Raw genomic sequence first — 27199 nt, forward strand, 5'->3', positions numbered from 1 at the left:
TAGCCATACTGTCCCTCTGTAGTAAGATATAACCCTACTGTCCCTCTGTAGTAAGATATAGCCATAATGTCCCCCTTTTGTAATATATAGCCGTACTGTCCCTCTGTAGTAAGATATAGCCATAATGTCCCCCAGCAGTAATATATAGCCGTACTGTCCCTCTGTAGTAAGATATAGCCATAATGTCCCCCTGTAGTAATATATAGCCCTACTGTCCCTCTGTAGTAAGATATAGCCATAATGTCCTCCTGCAGTAATATATAGTAGTACTGTCCCTCTGTAGTAAGATATAGCCATAATGTCCCCCTTTAGATATCTATCGCCGTACTGTCACCTTGTAGTAAGATATAGCCATAATGTCCCCCTGTAGTAAGATATAGCCATAATATCCCCCTGTAGTAAGATATAGCCATAATGTCCCCTGTAGTAAGATATAGCTATAATATCCCCCTGTAGTAAGATATAGCCAGAATGTCCCCCTGTAGTAAGATATAGCCAGAATGTCCCCCTGTGGTAAGATACAGCTATAATGTCCCCCTGTAGTAAGATATAGCCAGAATGCCCCCCCTTCCCCCCGAAGTAAGATACTAGTGATGCTGATCACACAGCCCCTGTCACACAGTTATAATAACGGAGATCACAGCTCATCCTCTTGACTGCATACTTATGGCATGAAAACATACCATGGTATACCCAGAAGATAGCTCTACCTTGTGTGCCACAATACGCCTTTATGAGACAACCACTTGAGGAAAAATTGGTAGAAAGTATGACACTTAATAAACAACAATATCTTCTCTTGCAGATTAAAACGGAAACTATAGACGGAAGTGGGACACTTGTAAGGTAAGGTGACAGCTTGCTATCATTATAAGGCTTTCCCACAACTCCTTATAGTATATTGATAGTGCATGTTGTATGAGTGAGTGGGGGAAGTTGTGGGGAACTTTCTGGGAAATGTAATATCCCTTTCGCTAAAAATCTAAATTTACATTCTGTACAAAAAACAATAGTCCGCAGCACAATACATAGCAAGCACCCGCGTAGCTGCACCAGAATGCCCTACTGTTGTTTATGCCAACCGTCTAAACAGTGTAAGGTTCTTACCGCATCATTTGATCACATCCGTGTGTGCCCATCTGCCACGTCACAGCGAACCTCCATTTTTTATGCAGTTAGTATTTACAACAGTTGTGCGTTTTTCTGCAGATATTCAGTGTGTACGAGTGCTGTGTTACCTTCCATCCGTGTGATTGCTGCAGAGATTAGTTTGTTTTCACATCTGCACTGGGGATTCTGCTTTCAGGGGAATCCCCGCGGCTGAACAGCTCCGTCTCTGAACAGCGCCGTGGGTGAGTGTGATATCAGTCCGGGAAACTTGGGCCGATATCACGCTTGAAAACATGCAAGTGTGATGCGTTTTGTGAAGAAAAAAAAACGCATTGCATCACTGTACATGTGCGTTTCACGTGCATGAAAAAAACACATGTTGCTCCAGTATATGTAATGATAACAATCGCATGGCACTAGCCTAAAGTATGCGAGTGTGATGCAATAATTGGCAATATCGCCCAAAAATTGGACATGTAAATACACCCACTGAAAATAATGGAGTCTATTTCTGTGTGAGCTTTTGCATCTCGCAACACACAGAACTGGCAGGGTAATATTGCCCCTGTAAATACTGCCTTGGGGTGGATTCAGGCGTGCTTATGTTCCCTTACGTGATAATAACTGCCGTAAAACAGGGCAAAAGGAAACCAGTTATCTATGGGATTTCAGTGGTTTCGTTTTCACCACCTCTACAAATCAGACATGGGCATCAATAGAGAATACCTGGAAAGGGGGTTTCCAGGCAGCGCCCGCAGTCAGTGCTGGGGTACACCGGGGTCGGATCAGAAGCCGCTGCTCCAACCTCTGTGTAGTGACCGGTGCTTGTAATGCGCTGCTAAATAAGTTGGCACTATACAAATAAAGATTATTATTGTAATGACAAGTTCAGCTCCCATTGATTTCAGTGAGACCACAGCCTGCAATCACAAGTTGTGGCCACTACACAAGTGGAGGGAACAGCGTCTGCTCCGAGCCCGGTGTATCCCAGTGTTGCCTTGGGAAACCCCTTTAAGTTATCAGTATAAGCTAAAGTTTGGTAAATATGCATAATTCAGTAGAAATGGTTTAAACATAAAGGTCATTTAATGTGGTAATAAAGCATTTAAAATGGGCTTTAAAAAGTTGCAATAAATAAATCTGTGAAAAAAAAGATGAATAATCAAAGTAAAAAAAAATTGTAGTACGTCCCATTTTATCTGATTCTCCAAAATATGTACAAATGAGTGTATGCTGTCCCGCACATCACAGCACAAGGACAGGGGATGGGGTTCATGTGCTGAGAAACTCAGATGCATCGTACTATCGGTCCGGGGGAGGTAGCCTTCATCTGATATGTCACATATCTGCAGATAATAACACTTACCGTAGATTTCATATATAACAATTCATTGAAAAACTGTTTTTTTGTTATGGTCAGTCGCTTTGGATGTCTGAATTGCTTTAGTTTTGTGGGGATCCATGGCAGCCAAGTGTAGTGGTTTAGGCGGGGCTCACGGACATGTGTGGTAAAGCGCTGCATATAAAGTGCAGCATTTTACAGCATTTTTTGCCTGCGTCTGACAGTGTATCCCGCGCACGCTGTCCTGCACGGGCTTCCTGGTTTCCTTTTTTTAAAATTTTTTCTTCTCTGTCACTTAGTGACGTTGCGTTTACACTCTGTACATACACAATGTAATTAGTTATGTACAGCGTTTTGCACGCACTCATAGAGGACAGTAGGGAACGTAAAGCACAATTCCAATCCCCTTGTGTGAGCCCAGCCTTACTCATGCGGCCGTGGACACCATGCTGACAATACTGCCACGTGAATGAGGCCTTACCCAGAAAACAATTTGCAAATGGCTCTGAGGATCAACATTACTCATTAAAACAAACCTGCTGCCAGCAGTGATTTGCGCGGCTCGCGTTTGGTCGTTTGTGCTTACTTGTAACATTTTTAAATAGACCACATAAAAGCATGAAAGCATTTTGTACATCGTGCAAGGCTTTTACTGGAAATAGTCAGGTTGGAGACAACCCCATACTGGAGCCTATGGATGACTTATGCCGGGCTCACACAAACGATTCGTATTGCACATATGGGAGCCCGCAGCAGAATCCAGCCGGGACCCCGGCCGACGACCCCACGTACCTTCTTTTCCTGTGCTGCGGATGACTGTGGACCCTCGCCGTCGGTCCTCTACAGTACAGGTTGTTTTTTTTAAATATTTGTGTTTCCTGCGCCATCGCTAGGCGATGACACAGGTACCTGTGACATATCCGCAATTTCAATTGTGGATGGGCTGCAGTTCAGATGGCCTCCATTGCGCGGAGTTCCCTGCAAAATAGAGCGTGCTGTGATTTTGGCCGGGAAAAGATATTACCTGCCCCATCTTCTCCGCACAGAGGTTAATTATGTGCAGGGAATAACCCCTAGCATGGACAGCTATTCATCTGTATGGCCGCATCTGTGTATGCAATTATATAGCTGGCAGAAACTTTCCTTAGCAAAATGAGCTGTTTCCTGGGAGGGTGAGAAGCCAAAAACTGGTGGCCTCCATCAGAAAAGTGGGACAACCCCCAGTAAGAAATGCTCCTTCTTCCTTCCAAAAGCCAGGCAGCTGGATGGAAAGGTGGACTGCATTATAGTCAATGGCATCCGCCCGGCGCTGTTCGGTGTCATCTAGAGACGAAACTGTTCGGCCGTGGGGATTCCCCTTTCCTGATCCCCAAACGGAACATGGAAGTGGAACCCCGAGTGCAGATGTGGAACCACCCAATGATGCATTATTGTTAAGGTTCATGCAGGCACCTTAGATGTTTCTCATGATGAGAGTGAACTGTTCCTCTACAGCAGACGTTACAGGATGGCGGCAGCTGAGGCGGACATACATAGGAGGACGTGCCCGAAACTCTTCGCACAGTCCACTGCTGCCCGCTTCCAAAAGGTTTACTAATATTATAACTGCTAGGTAAAGCTAATAGTATGATGCGGTGAGATGGACCAGCACTAATCTGTAGATCTCTCGTGAATGAACTCCTTTATGTCACGTCTGGAAGGTGTTGTGTTTTTTCTGAAGCACCTGGTGATACCTGCGTGACATCTGAGAATACATAAAGGATTTTGACTTCTCCGCTAGAGATGTTGTCAGTTAGTGTCATACAATACCTGACATCTTGCATGTGGGGCTTCGGTCGCATGAACTTCCGGGGTAATATCACAATAGCTCTGGCCACAGAGGTGGGGGAAGTGCTGTGACATGCGGCAGCTGGCTTGTCAAGCAGATGGGCACAGAGCAAAGCCGGAGGCTGGAACTTGTGCAAATGAGAGCGGGGGAATCTATGATATTGTAATGGACTCTTAATGCACAATTTCACCTCCCTTCCTAACATGCAAAGTCGTGTTTGTCTGAAATAGGCCGGAATCATGTTGTGATATATACTCAAGATTAGAACTATCCCATCCCTAGAAGGAGTTGTAGGAATCAAATGACACTTTCTCTGTGTGATTGTAACATTGATATAAGTAACTGATTACAGTATCAGAGCAAAAGGATCATTTATTGTGGAGAACTGAACCCTTGTAGGGAGGCTCTAGTACCCTGTTAGGCTGCCTCTAGCTTGGATACAAGATGTGATACAAGCAGGCATGGAGGCTCTATTACCCTGTTGTGCCGCCTCTAGCTTGGATACAAGATGTAATACGGATGGCCATGGAGGCTCTAGTACCCTGTTGTATCGCCTCTAGCTTGGATACAAGATGTGATACGGAGGGGCATGAAGGCTCTAGCACCCCGTTGTACCGCCTCTAGCTTGGATACAAGATGTGACACAGGTGGGCATGAAGCCTCTAGTACCCTGTTGTACCGCCTCTAGCTTGGATACAAGATGTGATACGGGTGGGCATGGAAGCTCTAGTACCCTGTTCTACCAGCTCTAGTTTAGATACAAGATGTGATACGTATGGGCATGGAGGCTTTGGTACCCTGTTGTACTGCCTCTATCTTGGATACAAGATGTGATACGGGTGAGCATGGAGGCTCTAGTACCCTGTTGCACTGCCTCTAGCTTGGATACAAGATGTGATACAGGAGGTCATGGAGGCTCTAGTATCCTGTTGTACTGTCTCTAGCTTGAATACAATATGTGATACAGGGGGGCATGGAGGCTCTAGTACCCTGTTGTACCTCCTCTAGCTTGGATACAAGATGTAATACGGATGGGCATGGAGGCTCTAGTACCCTGTTGTACCGCCATAGCTTGGATAAAAGATGTGATACGGGTGGGCATGAAGGCTCTAGCACCCTGTTGTACCGCCTCTAGCTTGGATACAAGATGTGACACAGGTGGGCATGAAGCCTCTAGTACCCTGTTGTACCGCCTCTAGCTTGGATACAAGATGTGATACGGACGGACATGGAGGCTCTAGTACCGTGTTGTACCGCCTCTAGCTTGGATACAAGATGTGATACGGGTGGGCATGGAAGCTCTAGTACCCTGTTGTACCACCTCTAGTTTAGATACAAGATGTGATACGTATGGGCATGGAGGCTCTAGTACCTTGTTGTACTGCCTCTAGCTTGGATACAAGATAGGATACAGGCAGGTATGGTGGCTCTTGTACCCTGTTGTACCGCCTCTAGCTTGGATGCAAGATGTGATACGGGCGGGCATGGAGGCTCTAGTACCCTGCTGCACTGCCTCTAGCTTGGATACAAGATGTGATACAGGTGGGGGTGGAGGCTCTAGTACCCTGTTGTACCACCTCTAGCTTGGATACAAGATGTGATGCAGGCGGGTATGTAGGCTCTAGTACCCTGTTCTACCGCCTCTAGCTTGGATAAAAGATGTGATACGGGCGGACATGGAGGCTCTAGTGCCCTGTTGTACCACCTCTACCTTGGATACAAAATGTGATACAGGTGGGCATGGAGGCTGTAGTACCCTGTTGTACGGCCTCTAGCTTGGATACTAGATGTGATACAGACGGGCATGGAGGCATACAAGTTCTGTATGGTATCCTGCGGCACATCAGTCCACATATGCTGTAATTGAGCCTCTAGATCGTGCAAACTCTAGGCTGTCAAAGTTGGCATCCTAGATGGTCCCATACAGGTTCTATTGGCAATAAATATGGCGACCGGGCAGCCACGGAAGTGTGACAATGTTGTGGAGGCCTTCCTGTGACCCCCCCCAGGCTGTGTGGCTGAGTATTATCCTGCTAGAAAATGCCTCTTGGAAGCCGCCATGAGAGGAACACATGTGGCTGTAGGATGTCCTGAACATATCACTGAGCTGTCATTGTCCCTTGTACCACTATTAGGGATGACCGACTGCCGTATGTGATGGCCTCCCAGGCCATCACACTGGTGGGGGGCAGTGTGCCGCTCCACAGCACAGGCAGGATTAAGGTGTTCACCCCAAGGTCTCCAGACATGAACACAGCCGTCGTCAGCGCCCAAACTAAACCTGCAATAGTTGCCGAAGACAACCTGGTTTCACTCTGCAGCGTCCAGTTTCGTCGTTCATGACACCGCTGCAAACGGAAGCTATGGAGGTTGTCAGAGGCTGTACACATAATGTCTGCTGTTTGACCAAATGTCCTTCAGCCAAGTACCTTGAAATGACAGACACAGGTGCCTGTAACAATAGTGCCACCTGTCTGTGGATGGCATCCAACAAAGCCTTTGGAGCTGCTCAGGCTTGTCAGGCGATTAGACAATCCTCAGCTGGTGGTCAGCCGAGGGTGTCCTGAGCCCAGTCACCTTTATTCATCCACTGGTCCCAACATCTCCTAACATGGTGGGTAGAACGACCCAGAAAAACGACAACTCCCTCCTAAGTGCTTGAGGTAAAGGCTTGTGCCATCCCTTTGTAGAGAATTACTTTTGGAGCTCATCTACCTAGGCAGAGTCATATGGAGCTGGGACTTTAGGTTCCACTGTCCCTAGGTGCAACCTGCAGAGCAGCGTCACTAGATGGGAGGGAGGGGACGACTGAGTGTTCAAACATGGTAAGTTTTTTATAGAATAACTGACCTGGGAGCATAGACCTGATAAAGTTCGTTAGTTGGACATAGAGATACCAGTCCCCAACAGGCAAAGCCCAGGGAAGGAAGACCACAGTTGTAAGGTACCTGATAGGGTGAAATGTTTGATAGAGGGAACCTCAGACCCAGAAAAACCAAAAATAATTCAGCGCTGCATCCCCTAGGGAAAAAGATTGTTAAGAATGGGGATAAGTGGGCCTGGTGCAGAGGAAAAGCCGAGGGACAGTTTATTTTAGGCATTGTGGGCAGTCCCTTAGTTGGTGAATATGATCTACTATTTTTATTTGTTATATTTGTCTTCTTGGGTTGGTTGCTTTTACACCCTTAATGTTATGACATGATTATATCTGTAACCTGTATATACCCTGCTGGGCTGAAATGGTTTTGTGCTTGCTCTTAGCATTATTTGCATACTTATACCCCAAGGACATACATTCATGAGAAATAACTAAGTACACCCTCTGAAATCTATGGTTTTACATATCAGGACATAATAAAGAATTTGATCCTTAGAAGATCATAGAATTAGGTAAATGCAACCACAGATGTAAAACAACATATGAGAAATTACTACACCATAGCGTAACTAGGCAAAAATTGCAGAAGCTGTGTGTGAAAAATTTGATAACCTCATGAATTAGTAGTTTGTAGAGAATCTCCTATAGCAGCAATGAAGTAATCGTTTTTTTGGATAACTCTGGGTCAGTTTCATATATTACTGGATGAATTTTGGCTCACTTTCCTTGTCAGCTTTGCTTCAATTTATTACATTTTGTGGGCAATCATTTATGTACAGCTCTCTTAAGGTCCTGCCTTAGCTTTTCAACTGAATTGAGGTCTGGACTTTGACTGGACCATTGCAACACCTTGATTCTATTATTTTTCAGACATTCAAATGTAGATTTGCTGGTGTGCTTGGGATCATTGTCCTATTGCAGAACTCAGTTTTGGGCAAGCTTTTGCTTTTGGTGAGATGACCTCACATTTGAATCTAGAATATTTTCTAGCATACAGAGGGGTTTATGGTCAAGTCAGTGACTGCGATGTGCCCAGGTCTTGTGACGGCAAAACAAGCTTATATCATCACCCTTTCACCACGGTGCTTGAGAGTTGGTATGCTGTGTTTGGTTTTCACCAAACATCTCCACTTTATGGCCAAATATCTCCACTTTATGGCCAAACATCTCCACTTTGGTCTCGTCTGTTTAAAGGATATTGTTCCAGAAGTCTTGTGATTTGTTGAGCTGCAACTTTGCAAACCTTAGTTATGCTGCCATGTTTAGAAAAAAGAGACTTTCTCCTGGCACCCTTCAAAACAAGCCATTAATTGTTTGTCTTTTTCTAATTGTACTGTCACGGGCTTGAACATGTAACATGCTAACTGAACCTTTTGAATCTGAAATGTAGCTCTTGGTTGTTTTTTGCAGTTTTTCTGAGCATTGCACAGTCTGACCTAAGGCCTCCCTCACACAGGGCGTTTGCAGAAACGCAGCGTTTTTCAACGCTGCATTTACTGCAGATTCCGCCACCGTTTAAGCAGCGCTGGCATACTTTATGCCAGCGTTTTTGCTACGTTTTCAGCTCAACTGAAAACACAGCCAAGGATGCTGAAAAGAAAAAAAAAAGTAGTACTCACCTAGCCGCTGCAGTCCGGGTCGCGGCCGCTGGTCTCTGCCGCTCATCCGGGCTTCCTCTGCACTCCCAAGTCTATTGCCGGAGGCCAGGTTTGAGAACCCGCCTCCAGCAATAGAGTGCTGTAATTGGTTGTTGGCGCTGGCTCGAAGCCCAATCACAGCCCTTCATTGACTGTCTCAGCCAATCAGAGCTTGCCGGCGCTGATTGGCTGAGACAGTCAATGAAGGGCTGTGATTGGGCATCGAGCACGCCGACAACCAATCGCAGCACTCTATTGCTGGAGGTGGGGTTCTCAAACCTGGCCTACGCCAATAGACTTGGGAGTGTTGGAGAAGCCCGGATGAGCGGCAGAGACCAGCGGCCGCGACCCAGACGGCAGCGGCTAGGTGAGTATTGCTTTCTTTTTTTCCTCTAACTAGCTGGGACTGATTTTCAGGGTAGGGCTTCTATTGCAAGCCCTCACCCCAAAATCGTCGAGCGGTTAATGCTGCCAAAAACGCGGCACCAAGTGTTGCAGCATTTTCAGCAGTGCTGAAACCGCTGCCCATTCATTTTAATGGGTGACGCAGGGCTGAAAACACCCCAAAATAGAACATGCATCACTGTCAAAGCGCAGCATTGGAAGTCGCTGCGTTTTCAGCCCTGTGTGAGCAGCCCCATTGAAATGAATGGGAGTGTTGTACAGCGTTTAGCACTGGGCTGAAAAGGCAGAGCTAAACGCTGTACAAAACGCCCTGTGTGAGGGAGGCCTACTGTCTTGAATATTTTCCACTTATGAATAATCTTTCTGACTGTAGAATGATTGACTCCAAATAGTTTGAAAATGGCCTTGTAACTTTTCCCACATTGTTGGACAGCAACAGTTGCTTCTCATGCCTGAAAGCTCCAGACAAGCAAACTGCCAAAACTTTTACTTTTATAGAGGTAGTCACACTTGTTGTTGATCATTTAATCAAGGGCATTTGATTAGCAGCACCTGGCTACTACTAATTCCTATGGAAGGAGTAAGGCCTCATGCCCACGGCCAGGTCGGATTCCACCTGCAAAATATTGCAGCGGAATCAGACGGCGCCCCCCAGAGACCCTATACTCACCTCTCCGGATCCACCGCGAGTGTCTCGCCAGCGCAGTGCAGAGCATGACGTGGCGGTGCTGGGCTGTGTTGTGGATTCCTGCGATACTTCCGCAGTGCCCATAACGTGGGATGGACGACTTCCATTGACTGAAATGAATAGAACAGAATAGAACATGCTGCGATTCTCCCCCAAGAGCGGAAAATTGCAGTTGATTTCCGCTCGTGGACAGGGGAATATAGTTTAGCACAGTATGTCTATGGACGGACATTGCAGCGGAATTTGCGGCGGGTGTCTGACCGCGAATTCCACAGCGATAATCCATCCGTAGGCATTGAGCCTAAGGGCTTATTCACACGTCCGTATATCAGCCGGATTTTCACGCCCGACCGATATACAGTGTCCCTTTCTGCAGGTGGAGGAGGCGGGTTGGGTGGGAGCAGTGCACTGAGCTGCCGCCCCCTCTCTCCACCCCTCGCCACTGTTTGCAATGGGAGAAGCAGGACAGGGCGGAGCTAAGTCCCCCCCATTGCAAATAATGGCGGAGAGGGGACGGGAGCTCAGTGCACTGCTCCCACCCAACCCGCCTCCTTCCCCCTGCAGAAAGGGACACCATATATCGGTTGGGCGTGAAAACCCGGCCGATATACGGACGTGTGAATAAGCCCTAAAGGTGTATTTAATTTTTCATACACTGCTTCTGCATTTTGGCCTAGTTTTTGTTAAATAAACAATGACTATAATTTGTTATGTGCTGCAGTTCATCTGAAGTTGTATTTGCCTTATTTTAAGGGCTCCTACCCACTTGCCTTTTTTTCACGCGTTATAGCTTGCTTTTTTTCATGCCATATGGGCTCCTGCACACTTGCCTTTTTTTCACACGTTAGAGCTTGCCTTTTTTTCATGCTATATTGCTGCTTTTTTTTCACGCGATTGTCAATGGAACTTTCTAATGTTAAAAACGCACCAACTTGCAATGCGTTTTTAACATTAGAAAGTCCCATTGACAATCGCTTGAAGAAAAGGCAAGCTATAACGTGTGAAAAAAAAGGCAAGTGGGTGGGAGCCCCGACACCACATAAAGACCGGATTTTTTTATCAAGTCCTTATACATAAAACCAAATAATTCAAAGAGGTTGTACTTAATTATTTTCATGACTATATATGTTTTTCAACTCAATCCTTGGAGGGGATGCTTTTTCTGCATAATATTTGCTGCCTTCTTACTTGTTGTTTTATGATAGACCTTATAAAGGTGTCTTTTGTCTGTTTTGCTGTAGTATATATTTATTTATATAGGTCTGTATTTCTTTTTGATGCATTGGGTAACATTTTTGTAGGTGATTGCTTGTTTCTTCTGTTGCAGATCTGCTCTGCAGAGGTGAAGGCAGGCGCACTCACCCTTCCACCTGAGGACCAGAATGAAGTCTCACCCTTTAGGTTTAGGGATATCGTTTATCCTGTTCCATCTGCATTTGGTCTGTGCTATTAAAGTTCCTCAGGACCGTAAGTTAAGGGAAAGCTGGTGTGGTCGCTCCCATAATGGATTATTCTTTGCATTCATTATTTACATGTAGTGTGATATATTTTGGTAAATTCATTTTACGTAAGTATGCAATACTTCTGATCAACTATCTATAATCATAATCATTCATGTTTATTGATCCATGACCAATCTTTTACCTGTCCCGTCTTAGCGGAGACATGAAGCAATCTACATTGTGCAGATGGTACTGCTGTGTCTCTTAGCACCCACCACTGCCCTCGTACAATAGCTCAGTGACCCTGGTATGTTTAGGCTCCATTGGTGACAGGGGACTTGGGAGCACACAATGAGGACTCACTCCGTGCAACATTGCAGGTGCTAGTTAAGAATAAACCGAGCAGCTGCCTCTTTCTGGGGATTTTTTGTAATAGAAACTAAACTTTTATGTTTGTCATCTTCCCCTTCACAAGACAAGGTGGCAGGGTCTCTAGACATCTTGAGTGTCAGGCTAGACAGTACATGCAGACATGAACTTGAGAACATCTCAGAGGCTGTACAATGAGAAGAGTGTAAAAATACTTAGCACAAGTCAGAAGCACCTTACACTAGACCCCTCTGCACTTATGCCTGCTAATATTACCAAGTTGAGAAAAAAAACCCATTCATTTCTAGTTGTTTACATATTTTTATTCATAGTCCTAATGTAAAAACCAGTTTAAATGTATTTGCTATACTGTGGAATAAGAAACAGTAGAATGTGCAAATAATAAAGCCTAAGAACACCATATGAGAGAATAAGCAGTTTAAATTGGGACTGACCTCTCCAAATACATACTTCCACACATAATGAAGTCTTGCGATATTCGAGGTTCTCCAAGCCTGCATTGCGGTTCACCCTATTCTCTATATAAGTCAAATATATTCCACCCTTAGGTCCCCTGTCCACGGCCGAGGCGGAATATCACTAGCGATATTCCGCCGCAAGGGAGGAGGGGGGAGTACTGACAGGTCTCCGAGATGAGCCTGACAGATAGGCTCACCGCGGAGAATCACAGCAATCGCAGCATGCCACGATTTAAATCCTGTGAGCGGAGAATCGCTATGATTCTCCACTCATGGACGCCGGTGCTGCGCTTTCCATAAGCTTTACAGAGAGTGATCCGCGGGCGATATATCGCCCTCAGATCATCGCCCATGGACAGGCAGACTTACTGAATCTTGTAATATCTAACAGAGAAAGGTTTTATTTATAATTAGATCTAATTATTCTTTGCGCCAGGAATAGTTAAATACATACATTTCTGTTGTATCATTGCTAAATACAAAGCATGTCTGTCTAATAACAGTCCTTGTAATGATGATTTGATACTAATATCTTATAAAGCAGTGGTTCTTAATACTCATACCGTTTGTTACAACGTATCGTTGGAAGCAATCCTTTTCGAGAATGGTAGACATAAAAGTGAAGGAAAGGAACAGGCTCTGTTGCGACAATGATGTGAGAGTGGCACTGGCCAAGGTGAAGACGAGTATTTCTGAACTTGTCTGTGAAAGACAACAGCCAAAGTCACATTGATTTGCAGTAAATATTCCTTGAGTTCATTGCGTACAACGGACGCACGGTTCATTTTGTGCACTAATAAAATATATAGCTGTTCTGTGTTTAAAAAAATCATATTTAATTTTTCCAATTCTGAAGGGTTCGGTGAATGCGTGTATGAAGCTTGTGGGGCTCAGCACCTCCAACAAGGTTAAGAACCACTGATATAAAGGTACCTTTACATGGTGCAGTAGTCGCTCAGTGAATAGAGGCGAGCGTGCTGGAGATCTCTACTGGCCGCCCGCCTCCACAGCGGCAGTCATTCATAGATGAACAAGTAACTGCTTGTTTGCACGGGCCGATAGTCGCTTCCTTTCTAGAAGAGCTTAAAACCAAACGACTCCGAAAAGTGAACAATTTCATACTGAGTACCCTGTTGGTGGCCGTGTGGACACAGGACAACTATCACCCAAAATCGTTGTTTCCAGTATTATTCAGGCACTATTCGCCCTGTGTAAAGGTACCTTCAGCCACATGGGCCTGTATTGTCTTGTGCAACTCAGAAATATAATTGTCTGTTATCTTCCTCACCCCTATATGTAAGTTATTTAGACTCATTAGACCCTTAATAATCGTTTACGTCTGTTTTTTCCTTTAGTTTTTGTTCTCTAGATGTAATTTGTGTTTGCTAACCTTGTTTATTCTTCAACTTTTCATTTGCTTTCATGGAAACTAACAGCAACTATTGAACGAGACCGTAAGTTTCATTTACCAGAGTTACATATTTCTTTGGCTTATGTGTCAGTTCCCAAAACATGGAAATGTTAGGGTACATTCACAATGCATTGTCTGTTGGCTGCATAGATCAGGAAAGCTGCAGATGCACATGGCAGACATGTCCATAGGTCCCTGTTCATGCAGCAGAGCACAGTAACATATCCTTCTGGCTTCCTTTGAGCTCGTAAACATCAGTATACCTTTTTTGTTGCTGTATGGAATAGTTCAGTCTGCAGCTCTGGTTCATACAGAGGAATTCCGCTGAGAGCCAATGGGCAGCATGGGCAAATGTATGACTATATAATGACATATCGCATACATCTGTCCATGTTAGGTCAGTCTCACACAACCGGATTTGTATTGCGGATTCTGCGATTGTCGTCCGCACATACTTTCCACGGTAAAACACAGCATTGAAAGGCATGCATTTTCGATTTTTCGTTCACACTCGCGAATATGAATTGCATGTTCTGTGAGCAGATGAAAAATCGCAGCATGCTCTATATTATTGCAGAATTCATGAGGATGGCCTCCCACATCATCACCAAGCCATGGCTTGGGAAATACAAACCAAAAAAACCTGAACTACGCATGACTACCTGCGAGCCTCCGCGGTACAGTTAAGGGAGGTACGTAGGGTCACCAGCCAGGTTCACAGCCGAAATCCTCTGCAGGCTTCCCGCATGCGGAATCCGACCCGCTCGTGTGAGCCCAGCCTAATGTGTTGAGAAATCCTCCCAATTTATACCACAAAGTGTGAAAATATCCTTACAAAACTCTAGTAAATATGCTGTGAGAAAACAAGGCCACAGAGATACATACACACAAACTGCAATCTAGCAGGATGTTTATAAATACATGATAGAACTAGAGCTGGTGATAGACTGGAAGGGTTAATCAATTACATGGGCCATAATAAATCTAAGGCTATCCTAATTACTGAGATTGTTCTCCTTGTGAAATGTTTATATTCCTTCATTTATATTGCTGCATATGTATTTTCTCACCTGATAAGCGAATAAGTACTTTCATCATAACATTTGTATGAATTACACATAAGATTTCTTTTTTATGTATAAGAAATTAAAATCAGAATACAAAACTGTTCAAATAATACCATATGGGTGTAGATATCACAATTCACTTGGTGGTTGTTGCTGCAAAAGTCCAAACAATAGTGAGATAAAGTTTCACATGGAGACGCTGTGGGGTGGGGGACACAAGCACCTGCACGACTGTGATGTTAACGTTAACCTCCCCCTTTCCCAAGCTTGTGCAGACCATCCTCCAACACTGTGAAATAACTTTCATCCTGTGACTCTCCAAACCCTATTACATAAAAACATATATAGCGAACAGATAACTCACAATGACACTTCACATAAGAAAAGGAATCCCTTACTTCAATAGAAATAGTATAATTCTCCACTATATCAATATAGAGAAATTATTAATGCCTATTTAGGGTACTGAATCTACAAACCATAGATCGTTCAATCAGCGCCCATAGAAAAGCAATAAGTATATTGAAACTGCATTTACAAGTCTCACTCAGACCCTAGAAATTAGCTAATCTAATGTATAAATCTAAAAGACTTCATGTTGTAGTCATCTAATAATACGTCATTCCTCATCTATAACATTCACCGTTCGTAATACCCATCAGTCCAAATCACATACTTTTTGCCAAGTTTTAAAGAAATGATGGTCTTCAATAGTCTCCTTGACTTCTTTAGTTTTATATAGTTCATCTTTAGAGTTTTGTCCCTTTTTCTTTTTTGGTCATACACACTGATTGCCCACTGACGTACATTTGACTTCACCTTTACAGTACACAAGTTCTATATGTGAGGGGTTCCTTTTACTACAGTATCCTTTTTACCAAATGTAATTTTGGGATCTTTGCTATATATGTTTGGGAATTCACCCGATCAGTACTAATTTACTGTAACAGAGGATGGTCTATTGAGCATGCTTGTGAAAGCAGAAGGTTTCTTCGAATGTCGCACTGGTGAACAGGTGCACATCGCCCCCCAGCAGTGTCCGTGCATAGAACTTTATTTCACTAGTTTTTGGACTCTTGCTGCAACAATTGGTGACGTGCACAGCTCGGTGATATGACATTATTTGAACTGTTTCGTATTGCTGTATAGATATGAAATGATCTAAAGTTGAAAAGTACAATAAAGTCTTCCCTGTAATGTGCATCAATTGGAAACAGCTGTTACTGCAAGATGTTTGACTGGTGCATGGACTGTACTGTTGATTGTGGCCATAAAACCGCTACTGTGAGAGAACTTGGAAACTTGAGAGCAGTGAACTACACCTGCTTTCTGTCATCCAAAACTGATTATTTTGGTACCGTAGACAGCAACTATCATAAGAGAAGCCAATTAATGTAAAATTTTTGTAGATTTAAGTGGTAGCATAAAATAAAATGTCATTCAGAAAAAGAGTTTCTGGGGTGAGCAGTGATTTTTTTTTTCTAGTTGCCATGCACCTATTATTCATCACATGTTATTTGCAGACGTACCAAGTGTAGGTTCTTTAGGTTCTGTTCACATTTGCTTTGTGTTTCCTTCTATACTGGAAACCAAAACACTTTAGTGGATCCATCATTCAGTGGGTACCACCTGCGCCTGATGATGCAGTCCATTGGGTACCCTTTAACAATGAAGATAAGTAGACTGAGATGTTGTAAGTCGTTTCTCTTTTATCGTTTTTGCAGTGTATCAGCCCCCAACCATCACCAAGGAGTCTGAAAAGAATTATATTGTTGACCCACGTGATAATATTGTCATTGCATGTGAGGCTACAGGAAACCCATATCCAACGTAAGTAAACTTCTAGTCTAGATTAGAAAAAAGTGAAATGTAAAACTTCTGTGAGAGTCTGTGTCTGTTCTATGCTGCTATATACTTGTCTATGCGGTATAGCACGTATTTTACCTTTTTTGTATTGTTGTTTGATTCTTATAGATTTTTATGGACACGGAACGGGAAATTTTATAATGTAGCCAAAGATCCAAAAGTCACATTCCGCAGGCGGACAGGAAGCCTTGTCATAGACATCTATGGTGGTGGCCGGCCGGAAGACTATGAAGGGGAATATCAGTGCTTTGCTCGCAATCGGCATGGAACAGCCCTTTCAAACAAGATTTTACTGCAAGTATCAAGTAAGGACCCAGCTAGGACTTAAGTCATTAATGGCTGGCAATATAAGTCGATTAAGTTGTTTACTAAAGGGTTTTCTCATGAAGACAACTCCTGTTCATGTGCCCTATTAGGACATTTGGACATCATGGAAGGGGGGCCCCAGATCAGTGACTCCCTCTGTGAGTCCGGATAGAGAGTTTCTTGCGCAAGCGGCTCCTGTTCAGAAGAACTTGAGCCATTGATGTATTACATGGATGGCCATTAATTTCAATGAATGTCATATAATAAATTAATAATGCATTACATTGCCTAGCTGGCTTGTAGCATATGCCATAAAAATCATTTGCATGCTGGGGATGTCAAAAGCAGGAGCTGAGATGATCAACTGATTGCTTCAGAAGCCGCTTTTTAAAAGGGGTATCTCCGAGGTGACAGCCCCTTAAACAATATTATATAATCCAGTCCAATTTCTAAACACATTTCTAGTGGCAAAACTAGGAAGGGAGCTCATAACATACATAGATATGCATATAAAGTAGGAGCGTGCAGTTGTATGAAGCTGTGGATTTGCGAGATGCAAATTCCACATCAAACAATGTTGTTTACATAGGTAAATTTTTTTGCTTAAAGGGCAAGCTCACATTTAATTATCATTAAGACATGTCAGGAGATTTTATTGGTAAGGTCTATGAACCCCATCAATTCCTGGAAACAAGTGTTTGTGACACTCTTAACAAAAGTCATGACCTTTTGGCTTCCGCTGGTTTAACATGAGCATATTCCTATTGTGGTGAAGCTGACATTGCACCCATTAAAACCAGTGAAACTGTATTGTGCATTGCAGCACTTATCTTGTTGGTAAGCAATGAAAATTACCCCAGGATATTCGTTATTCCCATAGACAAGAATTAAAATGGTTTGATCAGTCAACAGTAATGTAATGTCCATTGATGGCTTTAAAGAATTTGATGCCATGTTCTCAGCCTATCATCTCTCCTATAATGTAGATAAACTAGAGATCTTACCTGTGGATGCGAGGACATTAGGGTGGTTTCACATCTTCATTGGAATCTCCGGTCGGAGTTTCTGTCGCAGATCCAGCACAAAACACTGCATGCAGTGCTTTTCCTTCCTGGCAGCTGGGTGGGAACCAAGCATACCCCATTATAGTCAATTGGGTCTGTTCGGGCTGTTCCGTTCCGTCCTAAAACGGAGTCATTTGACCAGTAGATTCCCCTTTCCTGTTCCCTGAATGGAGCAGGAAACCAGACCCCTTGATGCAGATGTAAAACCTTTTGCTGCCCTCCCGCTCTTGTTGGATGGTTAAGAATGTAAATGAATTTTAATTGTAAAGAATTGTACTTGCTTGATATTTCGTCCTTATGGTTCAGCTAAAGGGATGATGTAACGTCTTTGTTTTGAAACACCGGAAACTACCAATTGAACATAATCCTAATTTAGAGCTATAATATTCCTTAGTATGTGAGCAGGTCCTGTAAATGTTATAGAATGCTTTTCAAAACTCAGATTTAATTTACAGGATCCCCATTGTGGCCAAAGGAAAACCTGGACCCAGTTGTGGTAAATGAAGGAGCGTCCCTGATTCTTCAGTGCAACCCCCCACCAAGTCTTCCACCTCCAGTCATATTCTGGATGAGCAGCTGTAAGTGGGGACTATTGCTATACTATGTTATATTTCTGTAGGTGTATTCTCTCACATAAGACATTCTAATATTACACGTTTGTTCTCTTGGTAGCAATGGAGCCTATTGTACAGAATAGACGAGTGTCCCAAGGATTGAACGGAGATCTGTACTTCTCTAATGTTCTGCGAGAAGATGCACAGACAGATTATAGCTGCAATGCTCGTTCCCATTTCACACATACCATCCAGCAGAAGAATGCCTACACTCTTAAAGTGCTGACCAGTAAGTGGACTCTCACTCCCTACAGTTCAGTAAATTGGAACAAAATTCTTATATTGCAGCTTCCACTGTCACTGTTCATATCGAAGTATATATAACACAGTGATCCGTCCCATGGCGTTCTATTGTAGGGTGCAGTATGCAGTCCTATATGAGTTATCTTGGCGTTACAGTATAACTAAGAGGGGATGCAGTTTAAGATGAAAATTATGGTGACTGTTACTTTGGTTAAGTATTTTGTAGCCATTGCTCCTTATATTCATTTTATAGAAATAGTACAGTGCAATCCAGAAATATTTAGACTGTGACATAGTTTTTGTAATTTACCCTCCACCATGAATTTGAAACAAAGTCCTCAAGATGTGATTAAAGTGTAGACTTTTAGCTTTAATTCAAGGAGTTTAACAAAAATATAGTCCCCCAATTTTCACAGGCTCTAATGAAATTGGACAACTGACCAATAATTAGTTTCATGGTCCATTGTGATCTCTTGCCTCATTGTTTAATGGTAAATTAAGGCGATAGAAGGTCTGAAGTTGATTCCAAGTTATGAATTTGAACTTGGTAGCTGCTCATGGAAACTCTGAAAACATGGATCAATGAAATGTCACTGCAAGTGAAGGAGGACATCATTAGGCTGCGAAAGACCTATCAGAGAGTTAGTGGAAACTTTTTGAGTGGCTACATTAACAATTTGGTATATCCTTAAAAAGAAGGAAAGTGCTGGTGAACTCAGCAGCACCAATAGGCCCTAAAGAACACAGAAGACAAATAAAGTGGCTATTCGCAAAATTCCTTTCTTGGTAAAGAAAAACCTCTTCACAATATTTAGGCAAGTCAAGACTGCTCTCAAGGAGGTAGGCATATCATTGTCAAAGCCTACAATCAAAGGAAGTCTTCATGAAATTTAATACTGAGGGTTTATCTCAAGTTACAAATCACAGTAACACTCAACTGATAGGCCAGATAAAACTTTGCTAGAAAAATCCAAAACCCTGCCGAATTCTGATACAAGAGTCTTTGGACAGATGAAACCAAGATTAACCTGTTCCAGAATGATGGGCAGAGAACTGTATGAAGAAGGAAAGGAATGACTTACTGATCCAAAGCATATCAAACATCTGTTAAACATGGTGGAGACAGTGCTATGGCAAGATCTTGTATGGCTGCCAATGGAACTGGGTCACTGGTGTTTATTGATGATATGGTTGTAGATAAATGTTCTAGGATGAATCTTAAAGTATATAAAGCTATATTTTCAGCAAAATGCTGCAAAAATGATAGTATGGTATATTATATGTATAATGACCCAAACCATACTGGAAAAACAATCCAGGAACTTCTTAAGGCAAAGAAATGGAGTATTCTTCAATAGCCAAGTCATCTGACATCAGTCTGTTTAAGCATCTTTTTCACTTGCTAAATATAAAACTGAAAGTCTAAAGTCCCACACACAAGCAGTAACCGAAGGCAGCTGCAATAAAGACATAGCATCTCAATAGTGAAGATGAAGCATTTGGTCACGACCATGATGGTTTCCAGAGTTCACATGGTTATCAACTGCAGAAGATTTGCATCCAAGCATTAAAAATAGTACTTATAGTCATAATTATATTAAATTATGTTAGTTTGTCCAATTACATTTATGCCTGTGAGAACGGAGGGGCTGTGGAAAAAAATGACTAATTCCGAAACAATTAATGTAATATTTTTGTTAAAGGGGTTCGGTCATTAGAAAAAAAAAATCAATACTTACCTATCCCTCCCCAGGAAACCTTCTTATCGCATTTTCTCCTGGCTTCTGCAGTCCCCTATGTTTTTGGAGCGTCCATTAGCCGCAGCTCACTTCCTGCAGGGCAGTGTACGCTACGAGTGACGTATTGTACATTGCCTAGCAGGGAATGCTGAAATATTAGTAGCCTGCTTTAGCTCCCATGTGTGATATCTCACCACTAGTGTTACATATAGTATATTAAACACTAGCAGCGAGACATCGTGCATATGCAGTCGTGCTGAAGCAGAATGCTGATGATTCGGCATTCCCTGCTAGGCAGTGAATGCTATGTCACTAGTGACTGGGTACAGTGACCTGCAGGAAGCAAAATGCCGGCAATGTACGCTTCCTCACAGGAAGAAGAGGATCGGCTAGCTGGAGGTGTAGTGACCTGGAGGACTAGAGGAGCTAGGAGAAGATCGATGAGGAGAAGATCTGGTTAGAGGGCTGTCTGGGGAGGAATAGGTAAGTATTTACTTTTTTTTTATGACAGAACCCCTTTAAACGCCTTGTATTAGAGCTGAAAGCATACCCTTCAATCTCATATTGATGACTTTCTTTCTAATCCATTGTGGCCAAAGGCTAAATAATGACAATTGGGTCACAGTTCATACATTTCTGGACCCAACTGTGTATGTTGATGCACAAATAAATTAAAGTCAGAGTATATTTAATGTTTTCCTCTAGAAGCCCCTGTAATGCTCCATGGAATAGAAGTGAAAGATATGACATTCTTTACAGTTACATTCTTCATGATGTTCTGGTACAACTGTAATATATACTTATAGGGGAGAAGCCAAAGAAGACTGTAAAATTGATCAATGTAATATATACAGATCTGTGAGAATCCTCCATACGAGTGCCATATAAGTACTGTTTTTCATTTCAATAGAAAAGCAGCTTAAAGCGTACTTAACTTTTCAGACAACTTATGCTCATCTAATAGACTGTGTTTCTCATTAATTTTGTAATGTATGTTCATTTATTTTTGTTTTGTTTTACTACTGAAAATCAAGGCTGAAGTGCAGCCTCTCTACAATCCACTGCCTGTTGCCAGGTACTGAGCTTCTGTAGCAACTAGGACTTTAGGACATTTCTTATCTATCGGGTAGGGTTTATCTTCATAGGCTCAGCTCCTCTGCACCCACACCACTAACAGATTTGCAGTCAATATGTACACTATATCTGCCTCTTATGATCTTATATTTACCTGACCTTCTATCTTTATGTTGTAGGCATAATATGTCTCTAGTTTGCTGGGGGCAAAGCAGCATCATTTCTAATAATTTTAATGAAAGGGCATTGCAAAATTGATGAGAGCATTAATTGTCTAAAAAGTTAAGTATGCTTTTAAAAAGTTTTTAGTTTTCTCAGTTTTATAGAATACTCCTACAGAAGTAGTATGGAGCTTACTGAACACAACATAGTCAGTTTTGTGCTTAAGATCTCATTATTAGAACACAATAGTTTTAGGGCCTAGCATAGCATTCCTTTCAGTTTTTACAATTTAGGGTTTTTGCATACCTACTATTGGTTAATAAGAATATGATGTACCAATCAAATCCGTATTCCTTGCAGTGTGATTACAGATCTCCAGTCCACTAGTGATTAATAGAAAGTCAAATTATAGTGTACAGCAGAATAGGTTTATGATAGTCACAGGAAGGGTAAATCTGCTGAATAATTGCCTGCTGCTGCTTATTAGTTTATTCAGCATTTTGTGTCCAGCCTGTTTGCTTGAAATATTATAACAAATGGCTATCTGCAGTTGCTTTTATGCTTCTTGATGCAATTTGCATTTGTCTTGAATTTGCTATCTCTATATGCCTTTCTGCTATTTTTATGTATTTGTAACTACATCTATCACAATAACCTTTTCTTACATAACCCTTCATTCATTATCTATTTTTTTTTATTGTTTAACTGTAGAGGCACAAAAGCCTTTACAGAACTGTAGGTAGATCATTATGTTCTATGGTATATAATGATATGGACACGTTGGATTCTCTTCAGAGTTTAAAGGGAATCTGTCAGCACTAGAGATGAGAGAGCGCGGTTGGTAAGGTCAGTTACTCGAGCAAGCCTTGCTCATCTCGAGTAACTGCCTTCTCCTCCGAGTGTGCTCGGGGGGCATCAGGAGTGAGCGGCGGGTGGCAGGGTGTAGCGGGGGGAAGAGAGATCTCTCTCCCGCTCCCCTCCGCTCTCCCCTGCCGCCCCCCGAGCACACTTGGAGGAGAAGGCAGTTACTCAAGATGAGCGAGGCTCGCTCGAGTAACTGACCTTAGCGAGCGTGCTCGCTCATCTCAAGTCAGTATGTTTGTAAAATGTCTGACAGCGCTAGGTAAGGACAGGGAAGAGGGGATGATACAAACCTCTATGGATAATTTTTTTGGCCCCAGTAGTGAAGAAACAGTCTCCTGGTTGGAAGCGCCAGCTGTCAATCAGAGCCATGGAGCAGTTTAATGGGCAGAGAAGTGGGCACTTGAGTGAGTCCAGCCTCTAGAGCACTTGTGGCAGAGGCGTCGAAGTTCATTTTTCGACTGCTGTGGACCCTAAAGCATTGATACAAGTGTATATAATCCCCTCTCACCTGCCCTACCTAGCACTGTCAACAGTTTTGCATTGGCAAAAACTACTGACAGATTCGCTTTGAGCGTAAACTTGGGTTGTGCCTACATGCACTTTTTATATTTCCCAGCTAGCAGCCTCCAGGAGTCCTTAAGATCTTAACTCCTAGCCCATAACAACATCATCTATTGACTGACATTTTATTAAACCCTTGAGGTATTGTTTTGTAGGGATTTCTCACACTATATAAACACAACTTTCAGGCCATCAGTGGTAAATTGGGCATTTACCGGTATGTCTTTTCTATAGTAGTTCATACAGTAGTTGTATAGTAGTAAGCATAACATGTCCAGCATCTAACAGATTTACCACAGGCAAATATCTCCTGGTTTGAGAAATCACCTTAAAAGGGCTATCCAATTGACATTCCCCCTATAGGTCCAACAGTCCTCAAAAACAGAAGCTATATGTACCCATGCTCTGCTTTGGGGATGCAGTAGCCCCACTTACCTCCCGGTGTTTGTTGTGGATGGTGATGTCACTGGATATCACCTAACCGCTGCAGCTAATCAGACTGCAGCATCACTCCAGTTCTGCTAGCATCAGTGCTCACATTTTGAACGTCATGATGCCAGGCTTTTGGAACGGTGACACTGTAGCCTATAATTGGCTGCAGCAGTCTGGTGATATTTAGTGACATCCTTTTGTTATTTTGACACAGTTGTCCGGTAATTGAACAACTGCTTTATCATGCGTGTTCCACTTAACTCTTTAACTGCTCGTCATGTATGTACTTTCTAAATTTAGTTTGCTATGAATTTTAAATATTTCTTCCCGATCTGCATGCTTCCAGCATGTGTCCCATCTCATTCCTACCATGTGCATCTTGTTTGGTCTTCTACTCAAACTTCATCTTCACTCTTTGCAATGATTATGTTGACTTATTGACTGCTCCAATGTATGTTGCCCTGGGGCTCTCATCCTATCTTATTTATTACAGAGAATTCCCGTAATGACTCTGCAGTACATTCCAAAGTGAACCTCACTATTATGTACCATGGTGAGTTCTTGGAGTCTCCAGACCTCCATCCTACCTCACCTACTAGCTAACACTCTCCCTATATTCATAACAAGTCCCAAAAATAAAGAACTTGAAACTTATGTTTTCAGTACTATGAACTGGAAGCCCTTTAGAGCACAGTTACATCCTTTATCACTTGTTGAGATTGCCCAGAACTGTTTAAATCACATTGTGTTTCCACCAATTAGTTGTACTCCTTTTTTTAAAGACATTTAGATATAAAAACATGCTTGTCTCCAGGAAGTAAATTTCATATTGTCTAAGACAAATTAAACTTTGGAGATAAAATAAAATTAGTAATTGATAGTGAAGTACTTTATGAATATTTTTAAGAAGAGAAATTCAGAGGTTCTCAACCCTTTGTATCTACTGAGCCACATTCAACCTTGAGTGATGGTCAGGCGCCACATTCAAGGGAAAATGTTCACATAGTAAAGGTGGTGAAACGCGAAATCATTACATCGCAATTCATAGACAGACATTATAGTTTGAGAAAAGGAAAAAGTTTGGTACTGTGAAGCCAGGTGGAAGGATTGTTCTCAGTAAGACAAAATAACCTTGTAGTACTGATCCACATTTTTGGTTTCTCTTACTGAGAGCAATAACAGTTTGACATTTGAAACACTGTTATTATACCATCAGATTGCCACTGTGGCATATGGCCATAATTCAGGGCTACTACTGGCGAACCACATGTAGCTGATTTGGAAACACTGCTGTAATAATGAAATTGACCACATTAAATATAGGTATAATTTGGAATAATTTTTCCCTTATCTTTAAATATATCCCACTTATTACAGTTTAATATTGTCAAGTTACACCTGACTCATTCCATGTTTTTTTCTTGTTTATTGCTTTTCTTGCTGCTGTTCTTTGTGAGTTTGTAACCAAGGCTGGCTTTGCGCTTTTGACTTTGGGCTTTTGCACATTTAAACTTGACCATTGTATGTTTAGGCAGCAGAATTGAAATGATTAGTTCTTTATGCAATCAATAGGAGTTTAGTTGGAGAAACCATATACACTGCAAACCTAGAAGTGTGTCTGTACTTCAAAGTGGACCACAGCCATGATATGTCCACATTGTAATATTAACCATTGCTTATACAGATAATAGGCAGAATTTATTAAGCTATTCTTCTTTCCAGTCGTCATAACAGCACATATACATATCAGGGATTTATTCCCCTACCACGTGCTTTAGACAGGTGATACAAAGAGTTTATTCAAATTTTGAACAAACACTTCAAGAAGGGCCTTAGCTTTTCCCCTTGGTGTATTTTTAAAGACTACAAAGAGATGTAGAAAAAACTTTATTGGTTGGGTAGTTATGTGCTGCTGTTAGGACTACCGGAAAGAAGAACAGCATGATAAATTCTGTCTTTCCTGGGCGTCCTGACAGCAGCACATATACACATGGGGATGTAGCACGATCCATTAGAGGTAGGAAATAACATGAGTAAAACTGAATGATCAGAGGACGAGTCTTCTCCATAGAGAGGTTCATCTTACACAAAAGGTATTTTTGTGCTCTGTGATACTTCTCAGCAGATACTCTCAGCCGGAACTAGAGCACCTTCTGCCCTTGAAGTTGCTGTAGCTCCAGTATAGCGAGCACTGATGTCTTCTGGGCTAGTGATAATAGGGTCTATCAGCCACCTAGTTATGGTGTGCTTGGGGGCTTTCTCCCCTTTCTTTGCGCTGTGTGCAAGGACAAAACAACTGATCTGTCTTCAAGAAACTCCCAATCTGGGATAGATTCTTAGACACTTCCCTATGTCTAGTGTCTATAAGTGCCTTTCCTTGGAGGTAGGTTTGAATTAATGCTTTGTGTCACCTGTTAAAAGTATGCGGTAGTGGAATAAATTCCCATGTGTATATGTGCTGCTATGATTGGATGCCCAGGAATGTATTCTTAATAACCATGTATTAGGGTGGGTTCACACGTAGCTGGTTTGTTGGGGATTTTGGTGCAGATCTGTTGCAAATTTCACCCCTTCAATTTGAATTACTTGAAGGATTAAATCTGCTGCAGATCTGCTGAAAATCCACAACAAAATCTGCACTAAATTAGCTACATGTTAAGGCACCCTTAAGAACATTTATAATGAGAAACTACTTTAAATACATGTACAAGTAATGAATAGTATAAACTGAATATCAATTGAAAGCATACCCAGTGGACAACGCTGCAGATGTGTTACAAAAGACATCATTTGTGGAGCTTTAGGGGAAGAATAATTATTCAGTTCTGTTTTTAAAATCAAAGTGTACTTGTGTAGTAGTGCAAATAACTAAAGAGGTTAAATAATGCAGGCAGAGGTGAAAGAAATGATCAGCTCACAATACGATATTTATGTTGGTGCTGAATGTATAGTTGCATGAAAAAGTAAGCCGTTGGAATTTACAGTTCTAGACAAACCCCATTGAAATGCTGTGTCAGGACCTGAAGAGTAGCTGTGCGTGCAAGGCATCCCTGAAATATTGAGGAACTGAAATATTTACAGAGAGGAGTGGTTCTCCTTAGTATTGTAAACATAATGTTTGGTGCAGGTGATCGCTACTAAAAGAGATTCTTCATGTTATTAGGTACATACAGCCTCAGATGAACAACAACACATGGAAAATTACACCGTGACTTTCTTTATTTAACAAAAAGTAGGCCAAAATGCAGAACAGTGTGTGAAAAATTAAGTACACCCCTACTCCTTCCATAGTAAATAAGAGTGTAAGGCCTCATGTCTACAGGCGGGTCAGATTTCACAAGTGGGAGCCCGCAGCAGAATCCGACCCTGGTGGCAGCGGCGTCCGCACGTACTTGCTATTCTTCTTTTTCTGTACTGCAGATGGTCTGCACGGCTCACCGGCGGACATGGGCAGTACAGATTTCTTTTTCAAAAACCTGCTTTTCCCGCGGTATCCACGGCCCATCCGCAATGTCAGTTGCAGACAGCTTCCATTGACTTCAGTAAAATGGAGCATTTTTCATCCACGAGCGGAAGCTGCAATTGATTTCCGCTCGTGTGCATGAAGAATCATTTTAC

At 42.3% G+C, this 27199-nt stretch overlaps 1 protein-coding gene across 5 annotated transcripts in view; it reads left to right on the forward strand.

Annotated features, from left to right (window-relative positions):
• The window catches only part of NFASC (neurofascin), a 146795-nt gene that overhangs the window by 45964 nt on the left and 73632 nt on the right, over positions 1–27199 (forward strand). For 3 of the 5 annotated variants that reach the window (XM_066600152.1, XM_066600153.1, XM_066600154.1), the window contains exons 2-8: positions 806–846; positions 11216–11355; positions 13615–13632; positions 16381–16486; positions 16631–16827; positions 18348–18470; positions 18565–18735. In XM_066600152.1, coding sequence (XP_066456249.1) covers positions 11271–11355; positions 13615–13632; positions 16381–16486; positions 16631–16827; positions 18348–18470; positions 18565–18735 — 700 coding nt within the window. In that variant the 5' untranslated portion in view covers positions 806–846; positions 11216–11270. The remainder of the gene's footprint in view (positions 1–805; positions 847–11215; positions 11356–13614; positions 13633–16380; positions 16487–16630; positions 16828–18347; positions 18471–18564; positions 18736–27199) is intronic. The other 2 variants (XM_066600155.1, XM_066600156.1) reach the window with 1 other exon arrangement.

The sequence above is a fragment of the Eleutherodactylus coqui genome, chromosome 4, assembly GCF_035609145.1.
Source record: "Eleutherodactylus coqui strain aEleCoq1 chromosome 4, aEleCoq1.hap1, whole genome shotgun sequence".
Taxonomy (NCBI): Eukaryota; Metazoa; Chordata; class Amphibia; order Anura; family Eleutherodactylidae; genus Eleutherodactylus; species Eleutherodactylus coqui.